The 14,169-nt window shown below is 38.3% G+C and overlaps 1 protein-coding gene across 1 annotated transcript in view; it reads right to left on the bottom strand.

Annotated features, from left to right (window-relative positions):
* LOC105386908 overlaps positions 1 to 14,169 on the bottom strand; it is a 23,838-nt gene extending 9,669 nt beyond the window's left edge. Inside the window, exons 1-4 of the mRNA XM_038118276.2 lie at positions 13,760 to 14,169; positions 3,425 to 3,538; positions 1,372 to 1,609; positions 965 to 1,097 (exon numbers count right to left, since the gene is read on the bottom strand). Of these exons, the coding sequence (XP_037974204.2) occupies positions 965 to 1,097; positions 1,372 to 1,609; positions 3,425 to 3,538; positions 13,760 to 13,921 (647 nt within the window). The 5' untranslated portion in view covers positions 13,922 to 14,169. The remainder of the gene's footprint in view (positions 1 to 964; positions 1,098 to 1,371; positions 1,610 to 3,424; positions 3,539 to 13,759) is intronic.

The following is a 14,169-nucleotide window of genomic DNA, read 5'->3' as shown; positions in this document are numbered from 1 at the left end:
CCAGCGGTGGGCCGTCGATTCGCGGGTTTAGAGGCAAACTTTAGCAAGCAAACTACGCCGGTTAATTTCGATTAATACTACGGTGCGGTTCGGAAGCGCGGGTTATTGTTGTTAAGGTAAACAGATCGCTACGGTGAAGTCGGTTTTAGAGAGTGGCACATCTGTTGTTAGTGAGTAGAGTCGGAGAGGGCAACGTGCGCCGGCCGTCGTTTGTTTAACGCTGCGACACGCGACAAATGAAAACATTCTCAGATTAGTCTTAACAGCGGTGCAGTTTAGTAAGCATATGCGGGGTACGTTCGACTACATCGTCATAAATAAGCAGATATATGTCGCCAAACATACAAAAACAATATTAGAAAACCTGAAGTGGTATTAGGTTTTCTGCTGGAGCTGGTAGTCAAAGAACCCAGTTAATTCATCAAAATTAAGGTAGCTAGAATTAAAATATAATGATGGCAGCAAAGCATGTCTAAGGTCCTTTAATTTTTCCCAATGAAATTATGATGATGATGATGAGAAAGTAAAGTTTCTGAAGAAAACAGTCTCTCGCGTGAAGTAAAATAACTTCTGAAAACATTCTGCTAAAAAAATATACATTTATAAAAATAAGGATACATAAATTGTGTATTTTTTGTGGTCTTCTGTATGTAGTGACTGTTTTGTATGGCTGTCTAATCCTACTCATATTATAAAGGCGAAAGCTTGTGAGTATGTGTGTCTGTGTGTAAGTTTGTTACTTCTTGTCAAAACGGCTGAACAGATTCTAACAAAATTTGGTATGGAGTTAGCAGACACCTTAGAACACATAGGCTACTTTTTATCACGAAATTCCCACGGGAAAACTTTTAATATGAACATGACGTATAATTGATGAACGAATCCCTTGTTATGATCTAAACGAGTACGATGAAACTGGGCTTTAGTATGGCTATGTGTATTATTATTATTATTGGTCACATACCTGTTGGTCAGCTCGTTCTCGGGGCAGTCGCTGGCGGAGACGCGGCGCTCGGCCAGCGGGGAGGGGTTCTCGCAGCGCACCGTGGCCACGTACTGCACGCCGCGGGGCGCGCGCGGCTCCTCGCTCAGGAACGCTGAAGATGTTTGAGTGTAAATGAGTGATAGATGAAGGCATTTCCAGTCAATTGAGCTGCCCGAAGGCCTCTGACTAGGTTTATCGACTGCTGCCGAAGCAGCAACCGGGACCCACGGCTTTACGTGCCGTTCGAAGCACGAAAGCGTCCAGACCCTATCACCCATCCAATGGCTGACCGTGCCATGTGTTGCTTAACATCAGTGATCTGTTACAAACACTAAATCTATATATAATACCTCGCCACGAACACAACAGAATGCGCTAACACTCACAAGTATCCACCCCAGACGGCAGGCTGCCCCCGTGCAGCGTCCGGGCCGACACGGGCGGCGCGGGCTGCACGCGGCGCCGCACGGGCTCGGCCGCCAGCGCCGCCACCAGGTCCTGCAGCGAGTTGGAGTGCGGCAGCGCCCGCCGCCGCGCGCCGCGCCCGCGCCGCCCGCCCGCGCCCCACACGCGCGCCGCCGCCTCGCACGCCTGCTCGTCCTGTTCTACTTCTTCGAGCAGCTCCTGTAACGGACAAGAGAGACGTTTTTTATTCTACGTGTAATATTTCTTTGAGAACATATTTAATGCGGGGGTTTTAATTAAGGACTACAGATAGTTCTGGTTTCAACCCGGCTAGAATACTGATTTGTATGAAATCTCTGAACTATAACCGGTTCTAAACCAGGGATATCTTAGTCTACGTTTTATAAGTGGGTAAAGGTTCGCGCTCATTATGTAGGGGCCCGGGGGTCGTGTTTGTTCTGAAAATACGGCCCGACCCGACATAGTGTACTGGAGCGATTTTAGCGTTGCGGCCCGGAACGCTGCAGCCCGACATACCTAATGTGCGCGAACCTTAAAGAGTAGCAGACTTAACAAGAGTTGCCTGTGAAAGATGGCTATGACTGGAGGATAATAGAGTCTTTTAATTAATTCTGTATTGTATGTGTAATTTATTCCTATAAAAATATATATTGATACTACTTTAGGAAAACAGTATATGAGGTAAGTATACAATTTCGAATAGAGCACTCTCTGCGAGAAGAATGGGGACAAATAAGTAGATCGAGTCTATATTTCGCACACGGATAGCCTAGTCTGAAGCCTGCACAAACACATTGCACCTACATACGAGAATATTGAATCCCTGAACATGACATCTATTTAAGGCGATGCTAAGCCACCAAGCATGCAGCTATAATTAGCAGCTTATTCGTTCTCACGCCTGTCGATCACAGCGGCTGATCGCGTGTCAACGACGCATTCCTCGTGGTGGAAACTGGATCTAGCGTCAAGGATGGTGGCGCATCTTTCGTCTGCGTATCACCTGTAGTCGTTCCGATTTCAGCGGCCGACGCCCACACAGTGAAATATAGATTCTCGTGAAGTCATTGAAACGTTTTCGTATGTTACCTATGTGAAAAGTATTCATGTGTCATTGTAAATTGCTCTGATAGTAATAGGTATGACTGAAAATATTGGCTAAAAGAATACCTATGAGTGAAGTGAAAATGTAGACTGTATGTAAAAATACCGTGCAAGATCGTATCCCAAGAAAAAATATATATAATAATATTCATAATTGTGAATCATTTATAATCACCTGTTAAGTATCTCAGTGACTGGTAGTTAACACGGCACGATACAATAAATTGTCCAAGATATCAATAGATTTACGGTGCAAAAAAGTACCAAATGCTACGCACGAGCTTCGTCTCGCTTCAATGATTTATTACGTAAAGGTACGGCTTTTTACCATTGACAACGTTGTCTCAAACACGTTTCAAAGCTAAATTAATTAGCTAATTCATAAAATTCATGAATGGATGATGAAAATGATCTTTATTCGTTTATTATTACGAATGAATTAATGTTTCGCAATATCACGGCAGTGTTAATTAGTTTAATTACCTACTTATACCTGAATTTGACATAGCTTGGCACCATAAATTTCTTAAATTGAAGGCATTTAATAATAAAAATAAGTTATTTCATAGGGTATGGTGGCTAAATACGATATGTATAACCCGCGTGAAATAACCTCCCATGCAGTCTAGCGTCCTTATATTAAATAGAAATAAGCAGTGTATAGGTACTGAAGTTGTAAAATATTTTTATAGTATTTGAAAGGTTTTTGCGTACTTTAATGTATTGATATGTTTGACGGGATAATCCGTATAAGCAGTACATTTGCCAAGATTGCGAGCGGTGGTGGTGCATAAATGATTTTTTAAGATACATAATTTAATCTGTGTTGAGACTGTTAAGTAACATTCGCTTTGTTAGTATCTCTGCGCTCTCAGTGTTGTCGTGCGCCCCATGCTGGGTCCACATTACCTTGAACAAGTTGCTCTTGCCCTCGCGGTCCTTGGGGCACTTGTAGGTGATGGCCTCGTCCAGCAGCGCGCGCAGCTGCCCGTCGTCCAGCGCCTCCACGTGCTTGTCCTTCTCCTGCAACAACACAATAAAACAAATAAATAAATATGTGGGGAAATCTCACACACGGCTATCCGAACTCAAGCTACGCAGAACCTGTGATATAGGTGTCGGTCAGCTGATGTATCAACACAAATACATAGATAGAATAAACGACAACCAGACAAAGAGTGTGTAGAGCCCTGTAGAGTACACAAAAATATATTATTATGTAAATATAGAAAGGAAAAATTGAGATAGGCGTGAGCCGCATGAGATTACATTATTTTTGCAGACTGCATATCTACATATTATAAGAACAGATGACTTAGCGGTGCGTTATATAAAAAACAACACAATTCATAATTCAATGTTTTATGATTCCTTCTCTGGTTCACACTAACTTGGTGATTGTTTTAAAGACATTTGCGGTGACCCATTTACTAACTGGGGCTGTTCACTTGTATTGTTTCTAAGGTTAAAGAAAGCGGAACAGAGCATAATGGAAGGATATTTTCTGTATAAAACCGGTCAAAGTATACAGTATTATGTATTGTTTTACAACTCATAATCTGGCAATATAAATATTTATATCTGTATCTAATCTACACGACTCTTACAATGTTGTTATGTAAGGAGTACGCTAACAACAACTCGTAAAATGAGCATATTGATATGCTTCGACAATAATAGAATATCAATACTACGGAGACATGAATGACAAAGGTGGAAATAAGTTATAACTACTTATTGCCTATTCGACCACTACGTTACTATGTAAATATATTTTATGTAAGATAATTAAAATTGAAAGGGAATCCGTGGGAATTCCGTGATGAACAGCCTATGCGTTAATCCAGGGTGCCAGCTAGCATCATCATCACACATGGCAAATTTCGTCAAAAATGTTTCATCTGTTTTTTCGTAAAACATTAAAAAACTTTCAGGTTTATATTAGTAAAATGTAACAAAACCGAACCAACGAATAAAAATACCCAATAGTCAGTACAAAGACGCTAAAGAAACTTCTGTTCAAACAGACTATTTTTATCTGAAACTCAGTTTACATAACATGTAGGTACATACAAAATACAATTAATATTAACTTGAACGGGTCAAGTTGAAAGTTTTGTCGCAGCTTAACTCGTAATGCCGACAGCACCACCGCAACTTGTATACGGGCTATTTTCGCTCTATTCACATAAATTGGGCAGTTTACAAGAGGTACATTATGCCAACAAGCTGACGTAAGAGATAAGTTTGGAGACATTGTTTGCACCACTTTGTGCTGACCTGCTCAGAACCTCCAACGCAAGTTACGTTATTACGTTACATCGCCCACAACTTTACAAGAAACATTTTAACGAAGTTAATCTTCAGCCCCTGGGGATGGTAGATACATAATCCTTTTAGCAAATGAATTACGCGAACCTTCGACCAAGGATTACGCCTACATTTTCCAAGAAATATTATTAGAAGTATTGGAGAATCAATTCTGTTAAGATTGTTGGATTTAAACGTCCTTCGTTCAGAATCATCCCAATAATACAATATGGACGTACGTGGTTGAATAGAGAATTATTAGTACATCATGGATTAGACCAGGGGATCGGGACGGAAAAGGACGATGTTCATAAATGGCAAAAGTCACGAATCACAAAGGAGTTATTATGAAATATTGATTTTATAAGTACTTATGTACCTATCATAAATAATAATGTTAAATATTAGGTATTGTTTTTAACGTCAGCTTGTGGGAACCAAAAAACGTGACTGTAAACTGTGGGACATCGTTTGTTTGGGAGTGCTTCATTTTCACGAGTCTTTCTTTTATAACGGCTCCACCTATTCAATCGTCGGTTGCTAAGCAGTTTTAGTGCATTTTTTGCGTCTAATGCTAACTGCATCCGTCAGAGCGAGAGGCACAGATTTTTCAAATATAAATATGGGATAGAGGGAGATGACAAATATTTCAGTTGGGCGTATAACAGTTTTCCGTTCCACGCGGCTGGCCCGCCGGGTTTAATAGTTTCAATCCAAGGCTGTCAGTGAGCTCGAAAGGAAAAAGGCATGCCGAATGCATTCACCTTGCGGGAAGATAGTCACGCTGGCAAATGTGCGATTCCGTGAAACACTGCACTTGATTTGAGTAATCAGAACAGAACCGGATTAGGTACCTATGATTATCTTGAATCATTCCAATTGTAAAATTAATACTCCAGTTTCAACAGTTATTCAACAGAATCTTCATTAAAATGTTATTGGGGCAGAAAAGATAGGCTGTTGACTTGTAAGCGAATTAATCGAACATAACATGGCAAAGTAAAATTAGGTAGGTACATAGGTAAAGTAAGTAGCTTTTAATGAAAACGTACGTTGCCGAATATGGAGTTACTGCCGACAGTTTGTCACGGTCGTTTACTGCATTTAATGCGTTGGGCAAAACAGACGTAGACTTGTAACTAATGTACGGATACATTTTAATACAGAAACCATGGTTATAGATCCAATTCCCAATTGATTCGTCGATTAAGATAACACGAGCGTCGGCTGTGGGCCATGACAAACGCTGAAATATAAATTAGAGAAGAATAGTGTTTTACAAAAAACTAGCTAATTGACAGTCAAAGATAAAACATTGCCGTTGCGCCGGGCATCAGTCATCGGGGGGTCCTACTCTGATTTTTCTACGATTCATTCGAACTTGTGCTAGACCACCGCTATGTCACCGTAGAGAATCTGTTAACGTAGCATTCGTTAAACCAGAGTAATCCCCCACGGCTCGGGTGGTACGGACATGGTGGACTATTGCCAAACTACCCAGCGAATTCCTAGACACACTGTCTCGTAGCATTACCACTTTGATTTTTCGCCAAAACCCTTGTTTTTACCGTAAAAATTTACTATTACCTCGGCTTTTACTATGAAGTAATAAGGCACAAGTTCGGGCGGCAAAAACGATTCGCGATTGGCTGATAATCCGTAGACTACTAGTTAGATCTGTTTATCTCGGGCCATTATCACTTGCGGCTGTGTGAGTGATGTAACATCGAGACAGCTGGTAAACACTATAATAAGGAACGTCGCCGTCCGCTAATGATTTAATATCGTAAAGCGACAATGTCATTATTTAATTATAGCCCTACGGGTTCCATATCTATTAACCCACTTAATAAACGGGAAAAATATAAAATGCCAATGAAAAATAATTTAAAATATAATTAAAAAGTATAGGGTATATCGTTAGCCGAAAGTGTCGATCCGAGGGTCATTGTGAACCACTTTTAAACAACTACTTTTGAAAATTCGTAAAACAAAAACTTAGAACCTGTGTAATTTAACACAAATTCTAAACCATTAATATAAAGCAGGTACAAATAGCTCGGCTTATAAATGATATTTTATGTAAGTATATGACTAATAATTTTTATATCGATGCACTGTCGTGACTAGGCGTACTTATCAATACCGTATCAATTACTGTAGTGTTCTATGATGTCACAGTGTACGAATTATTTGATTAGGCATACTATCGTTCATTAGTATTAAAGTGCTAATTGAATTGAGCATGCATATTCTAAATTAAAACCTTGGAATCAACGCAGTAATATGGAGTTTATTTGATGAAGATTGTCATCACCATCATCAGCCGCTGATGGAAGTAGACTAGGTACATGTTTGATTAATGAGTGTCACAACACGAGCCCACTACGCTATGTACTCAAATTCCAAAACCACTGAAAACGACCTTCACTAAGCACGTCCAATAGGTAAGTTGTATGAACCTGACACTTTTCTCAATATAATCAACAAATTATCAGCAAAATGTTACGAAAACCCAATAATATTTACATTTGCAAATGAAAACCAAATAATGAAGTGTTTTTATAAATATGCTAACTGTCGTAATTCCGTTTCGTTTAAGTAGCCAAGCACTCATTTGGCGAGTTGCGTTGCTTCAAGATTATGTATAATTATAATTATTTACCGCTGAAAGTAGCCAACAATACACTCACTGGTTCTCACAGTATATAAAAACATGCAAGCTAATCTTTTAAAATCTAGACTTCAGTTCCCAAAAAGGCATTAATATTTTTTTAAGAAACGGTAACAAGCGAAAAGAGCCTTGCAAATTGAAAGTAAGTACAGTTATATCACACAAGGTGAACATTAACATCCACCCAGAAATGCCAACCCTCGTACCAGTGATAAACTTGATTAACCTTTAACATCGGAGACCAAAAAGTGATAATCACCATGTCTACAATCCATGCTTGCAATGTGTTGCGGAGGCATGACTAATCTCGACGATATTTTTACAAGCTAAACGATGTGCAGTAACGATGAATAATGTTTATTTCTGGTGGCTGCTCTAAAGTTTTTTTGTTTGTTCAAATAACATTCAAAATTTTGCAGCTACTAACGTATTAACGGAGCCAGCCATAATGGAACCGTACAGAAGATTTGATTTTGATTTTTTTAAATTTTATTTTTATCATATTGTAGATACATACGTATCTAAGTATTTATTATTAAAACATAAAAAATATCACTAGTATTTAAATGCAATACGTGTACATCTTCCTCTTCTACTCAATAAGTCTCTCATTCACCCAAAGGTTGCCTGGAAGAGATCGCTTTTAGCGATAAGGCCGCCTATTGTGCTTACTCCTTTTGTAATTTAATGTATGTTGTGTGTTTTGTTCAATAAAGTTATATTGTATTGTATTGTATAATAAACACGAAAAATACACAAATATTCCGCCAAACTGTTAAAACAGTTTATCGGCAGACATGATGGATAGTATGTTTTCGTAGACTTTTTAGTTTTAGCTTGCGGATAACATTTTTCCCCTTATCTCAGAGTTCCTTAGCCAATTTATTTATTCCTCCTATTACTTACAAATACAATCATTTATAATTAATAATTATTGAAGTATGTTAATTAAGACCTTAAAATGCTTAATTCGACTATAGATCTCATCTCTTCGGTATAACCGTGCTGAAATGGATCTTCAAATCAAACACAGTGCAACATCGGATCCATGGGCCGAGGACGGCACACACTGGCCGGGTACGCAGGTGCGGTCAAGGGCAGGCCGGGGGCCCGCGGGCCGCAGGATCGATCCCGCGCCCTTGGCCCCATTCGAACGCATTTCCGCTCGTCTCCTCGCGTCCATCCACGTCACACCTGCGCCTCTCCCGCCGACAGGAGATGACCTGTTGCGCTGCTAGTGCTGCCACGCTTTACTTATGTGCCCGAAATAACGTGCGAATAATGGCGTAGGCTGATTAAAATGAAACTCGTGATGTTTTTACGATGAGATGAGAATGCTATCTATCTAGATCTAGTATGTACTGGGTCTATTCAATTATTCTACATTCTTCAACCTCAAATTCGTGTCAGCCTGACTGTCTGATATCAGTGCAATGCAAAACAAAAACTGCAAATCACTCGACCGTTATTCAACAGTGACACGCGAATTCCGTTCAATTGATTTTTTATACAAGTACACGTCCTAAAATGGGTGACCCGCTTGTCTCCCCACCTTTTCCCATTGCTACTATAAACGCTCCTATTATGTATACCTACTCTACATTACGTTACATTATATAGTAACTTGGTCATATAATACTATAATTAAGCATACGCCTTTGTCGTTAGCGTCTAGTCCTTGGTCCGGATTCGCCGGCTCATTAACTAAATAGAATTTAACGATCAAAAGTTGGATTTTGGGAGCACAAAGCACTGGAGGTGAGCCAGGTTGGGCATCGGGCACTTACACCCCTGCACCGTTGGACCGCCGCCAGGTTGTGTTTTTACGGAATTTGTCCCGGTGCATCGCCGTAAACTATGTGCCAAGTCATCGAGGTGTTACTCAACCGACGCATAAGTGGAATCTCTTTCATCATCGCACTACATGTTTTGGAATCACTACACGCAGTAGTAACTGGAGTTAGTAGCCTAATGGCGGGTTTACACAGTGCGAGCTAGCGTGCGAGTCAGAATTCAGAGTAGCTGCACTGCAGTAGCACCGTTTGGATCGTACATGCTAGTTGGTCAGTAGCTCGCATATTTCACTCGACATCGCAACTCGGCTCGGACTGGACAGTAGATAGGTCACTAGGTGTCGTACAAAGGTGAATCGAGCTGCAGGTATACAAGTAGACAAACCGAGTAGCTGTCTACTGGCCGGGCAACAGCTCGCACTGTCAAAACCAGCCTTAACTCTTCTAGTTTTGTAGGAGCTCATACCTGGGTGAAATCGCCAAATTTTGTACGTAACAAAAACGTAACAAAAGGGATACGTTACAAAAATGTTACAAAAGGGAACTATACGGACTCGATCACACTACTATGAATAAATAAAACAATTTTTATTTAATCAGCACTACGGCGAAGCGAAAAGGAGGCTTATGATTTTGACCGGTACCTATTCAATAATTAAAACACAAACTACTTTCGTAATTTTTGAACAAAAAAAATTTAAAAAATATATATATCTATGAGGTTTTTTCTATTAATTGAATTATTAATTATTTTGGTATTAGGTATCACTAGTTAGGATAATTGAAATTAAACTTCTGAACAACTAATATGTTTTTGTAATTTATTAGTTTAAAAAATGTCATCACATTCTTGTCAGTCTGAATGTGCCCTTAGCTTTCCTTTTTGTAACGTTACAAAGAAAATTGTAACAAAATGGAACAAAAATTCTTACGTTTATAAGCTAAAAATATTTTAACACACGTGGATTTAGTTTTCCGAAAATTTTACTAACTGCATAGTAAACAGACTGAAATTATGATTTTACGTGCAGGAATTACTTTGTAAATACTTTCTTTTAACTTAATTTGTCGGTTGTTACAAAGGGGAACACTGAAAAGTCTTTTTTCTTCCGAGTTCATAATAACTTCGTTAACGACTACAAACAAAATGGCGGAGACGCGACACTAACGCCACTTCTAAGAAAACTTTTGCTCGTGGTGCTGCCAGTAAAATAATTAAGATTTAATACTATTTTATACAAAAAAATACTGTTACAAAGAGCATAACAAAGAAATATGATATTTTTATTAAGATTTAAATTTATGTAAATTTCAATAACCACTGTACAAAATATGATAAAATACAAATAATTTAATGCGTTACTTATTCTACTAATATGATTTACCAAAATTTTCTATGTGAAGTTGTTATATTTTTCTCATTTAGTAGGTTTTAGTGCAACCAAGAGAAATGGACAAAAAATGTACAAATTTTGGCGATTTCACCCACCTATCAGCGGCTCAGATGATAATAATAACATCTGTATGAAATGGGTATGAAATAGGTCTATGGCATGAAATATGAACGAAGCTACAAGATGCTTTAGCAGTTATACTATTTATTATTATGTGGCTTTAGTACAAAAGAGAGAGATTGTATCAAGTTTAGGTGATTGCGAAAATAGTTCGCGTAGACCGCAGGAAGGGGTATGGTCTAGGAGTGTGAGTGTGTTGTGGTTGGCTGGTTGTGACAGAATGGCTTCGTGGACGCCGCAAGCTTCCGTTATATGCGGCACCACCGCCGCACACACCACATATTCGCATGGCGTCTGGGAACCGTACATTACATGTGTACACAGGTTTATGGTGATGTAGAGTAATACAGTAATACATTTTGAAAGTAGTGTAAGTTGTTTAAGTATCTTTTCAGAAGTTTTTAAGGAATGTTGTTGCTGACCGTTCCCATATTTTTTTGTTTGCTTTTGTCCCTGTTATTACATAAAAAATTAATTGAACGTTTTAGCTATTGAGGCGTTTTGTCACTCTCTGACAAAGAATAAATTGTTAGTATTTATATGACGCCAAATGAGGGTAATTACACTAATTTATAAGGGCCACTTGCACCAACATATTAAATCTAGATTTAGTGTTAAATCTCGATTTATGCCATAAATTTGTATGGACCGACGTTTCTTAAATCGAGATTTGACACTAAATCTAGATTTAAGACTTTGGTGAATGTCGCCCTAATGTCTAAAATATGTTATTTGGAAATAATAATGTTGTTGACCAGATTATTAAAGAGTACGTTTTCATATGTATTTACGCGTGCTAGTTACTAGTACAAAAGTCGACGATCTTTTTTTAAAGCGTCAGATGGACCCTAGAGACTGGATAATCACATCATTGTTGTGGGTCACTACAATAGCTGGTTGGATTGGCTGTGACACAGATATTTAGAATACCTGCTTTTTTTGTAACAAAGTTTTGATGTTTCATAGTTGGACAAGTATGGATAAAATGTACACCTTATTGGGTACATGAACATCTGTTTTCTAAGGAATTGATTCTTAGACATGTATGGTTCGGTTTTTATAGTTGCTCAAAATAAGGTGCAACTCACACAGCCATATTGATTTGAGATTTATGTTTTCTGATGATGAACCTAAATCATTAAAAAACATTTATTTTCAGGCAACATGAGGCCCATAGAAAAAATACACAAATATTGATTTGATAGAACTAGTAGCAGTGATACATCCCAATACAATCCTACCTACTTAATATAATGTAAAAGTTGTAGTCACAACTTACAAGTATGGGGATGCATGTATGTTTTTTTACATTTTTATTTATTTATTTAATCTAGATGCTGGGCACAGGTCTCTCCCTGGGTATTCCTATTCCACCTATCCCATTCAATAGCCTCCTCATTCCAGTTCTACAAAATACATCCAGGTTATTCTCCTGGGTCTGCCCCAATGGCAGAGGCTGCTATCGGGTATCCAATTGGAGAAAAGTATACATATATTTATATGAAATTCAGACAGTTCATTCGGTACAGTCCACCAACTGGCACTCGGACAGTGTGATGGACAAGGCCTTAAACCCTTCCTTCATTGAAAGGAGAATCGAACCCAGCAGTAGGGATGTGAAGGGTGTGAATTGTGATGATGATGATGAAATATTATGAAATTTGGTATGTAGAATGTGATAGCCAGGGTTAGCACATAGGCTTATTTTTATCACAGAATTCTGTTGGGAAAAGTTTTTAAAAAACCATTAGACAAAAAGCATACACCTACAAGAATTCAAATAATTTCCATTGTTATACAAAAAATGATATAAGTACACCTACAAGAAATCAAACTGTTTCCATTGTTATACAAAAAATTATAAAGGTAGGTACATAGCAGAATTAAAAACAATAATGAATGTTATAGCATAGATATGAACAATTAAACACATATTTTACTAGAATGAATGAACTGCTCAATGTGACACCATATCAAAAATTATATAATATGAACATGTCACATTATTGATTATATTCAATAACATAATTAAAAACTAAGAACAGATGCCACTGATATAAACCATAATTTAATCATCCTTTCCTCTAACTTATTATTTATTAAAACATTGATGGACTAATTTAAATCATAACTAAGCAGAATAATAGTAGATATTATGCATAATGTTTATAACCAATAAATTCAGCCAAGCCAATGTTATGGGGCAGTAGGTGGATTCCTATCAAAAACCAAAATGCTTTAAACAAGGGCTATTTCATTAATAATAATAAACCATGTGGTGAAACCACAACCCCATTGTCCACCAACCTGCACTAGGCCAGCGTGGAGGACTAGCCCTAAAATCCTTCCTTCATGGGACCCGTGCCCCAGCAGTGGAGATGTGATGATGTGGTATAAGGACTATAGTAAAATGGTGATGTTGATATAAAAGGCCAACTCTGTCTACTCTGTAAGAGCTTGAAGTCTAGAATCAGCTGCTTAGTTAAACAGGTGAGGGCAAATATTTATTCTTTGGTTGAGACTAGAATCTCACTGTATCATCTAAAGGTTTCCAACATAATATGAATATGAATAAATTCATGAGATGGTAATTAACTCACTGAACTATTGAATCACATGTTCATCTTTTCTCTTTTCTGTTCTTCTCCACGGTTAATATACAACAAAAAGTACCTGCAGTACTACCTGTGCAATAATTAGATAACTAATCAAGTAATCACACAAGCTTGCATTTTGCTCGCAGTGCGAAATCTTACGATATTTACCATGCAGATTCACTTCAGTTAGATTATCAGTGATAGTTTTACTATTCAGCTTATGTGAATGTGCTTTCTGCGTAGCAACGAAAATCCTCCAAACTCCAAATGGTATAAATTACGAGACATTCGACAAAATCAAGCATTTCAAAAACAGGAAATTGACAAAAAAAATGGCAGCAAAGAGGTCAACTTACCTCAGTTTCTGCACTGGCGGCCGAGCTAGCAGCCTTACTGTCCGGGAGTGTTTGCTGGTCGTTTACTGCATTGTGTGGAATCTTTGAATCTTCACAAGAGTTGTTCGTGATGCTTTTATCCGGAGCCTTTGGTTCCTTATCGTACTCCGGTTGAGGAGCCATCTTGAAGGAACACCAGTCAGATGACACAAGTCCTAGGACTTATTACACTTCAAAACCACTCTTCACCCGGTCAAGGGTCAACACAATATTCTTATTTTATATAGTCATCTTTAGGACTTCAATTTAAAACTTAACTAAAGTTCTAATCAATTGCAAAACCGAATTCATCATTTTCGACACATTCCGGCAAACTTTTTTTGTAACGACTACCGAAGCGCACTCTGGCGGCTGAAAATGACTAAATTATC

Source organism: Plutella xylostella, chromosome 16 (assembly GCF_932276165.1).
Source record: "Plutella xylostella chromosome 16, ilPluXylo3.1, whole genome shotgun sequence".
In the NCBI taxonomy this organism is placed as follows: domain Eukaryota; kingdom Metazoa; phylum Arthropoda; class Insecta; order Lepidoptera; family Plutellidae; genus Plutella; species Plutella xylostella.
The sequence above is the reverse complement of the archived record's forward strand: the minus strand, read 5'-3'. Positions and strand labels throughout refer to the sequence as shown.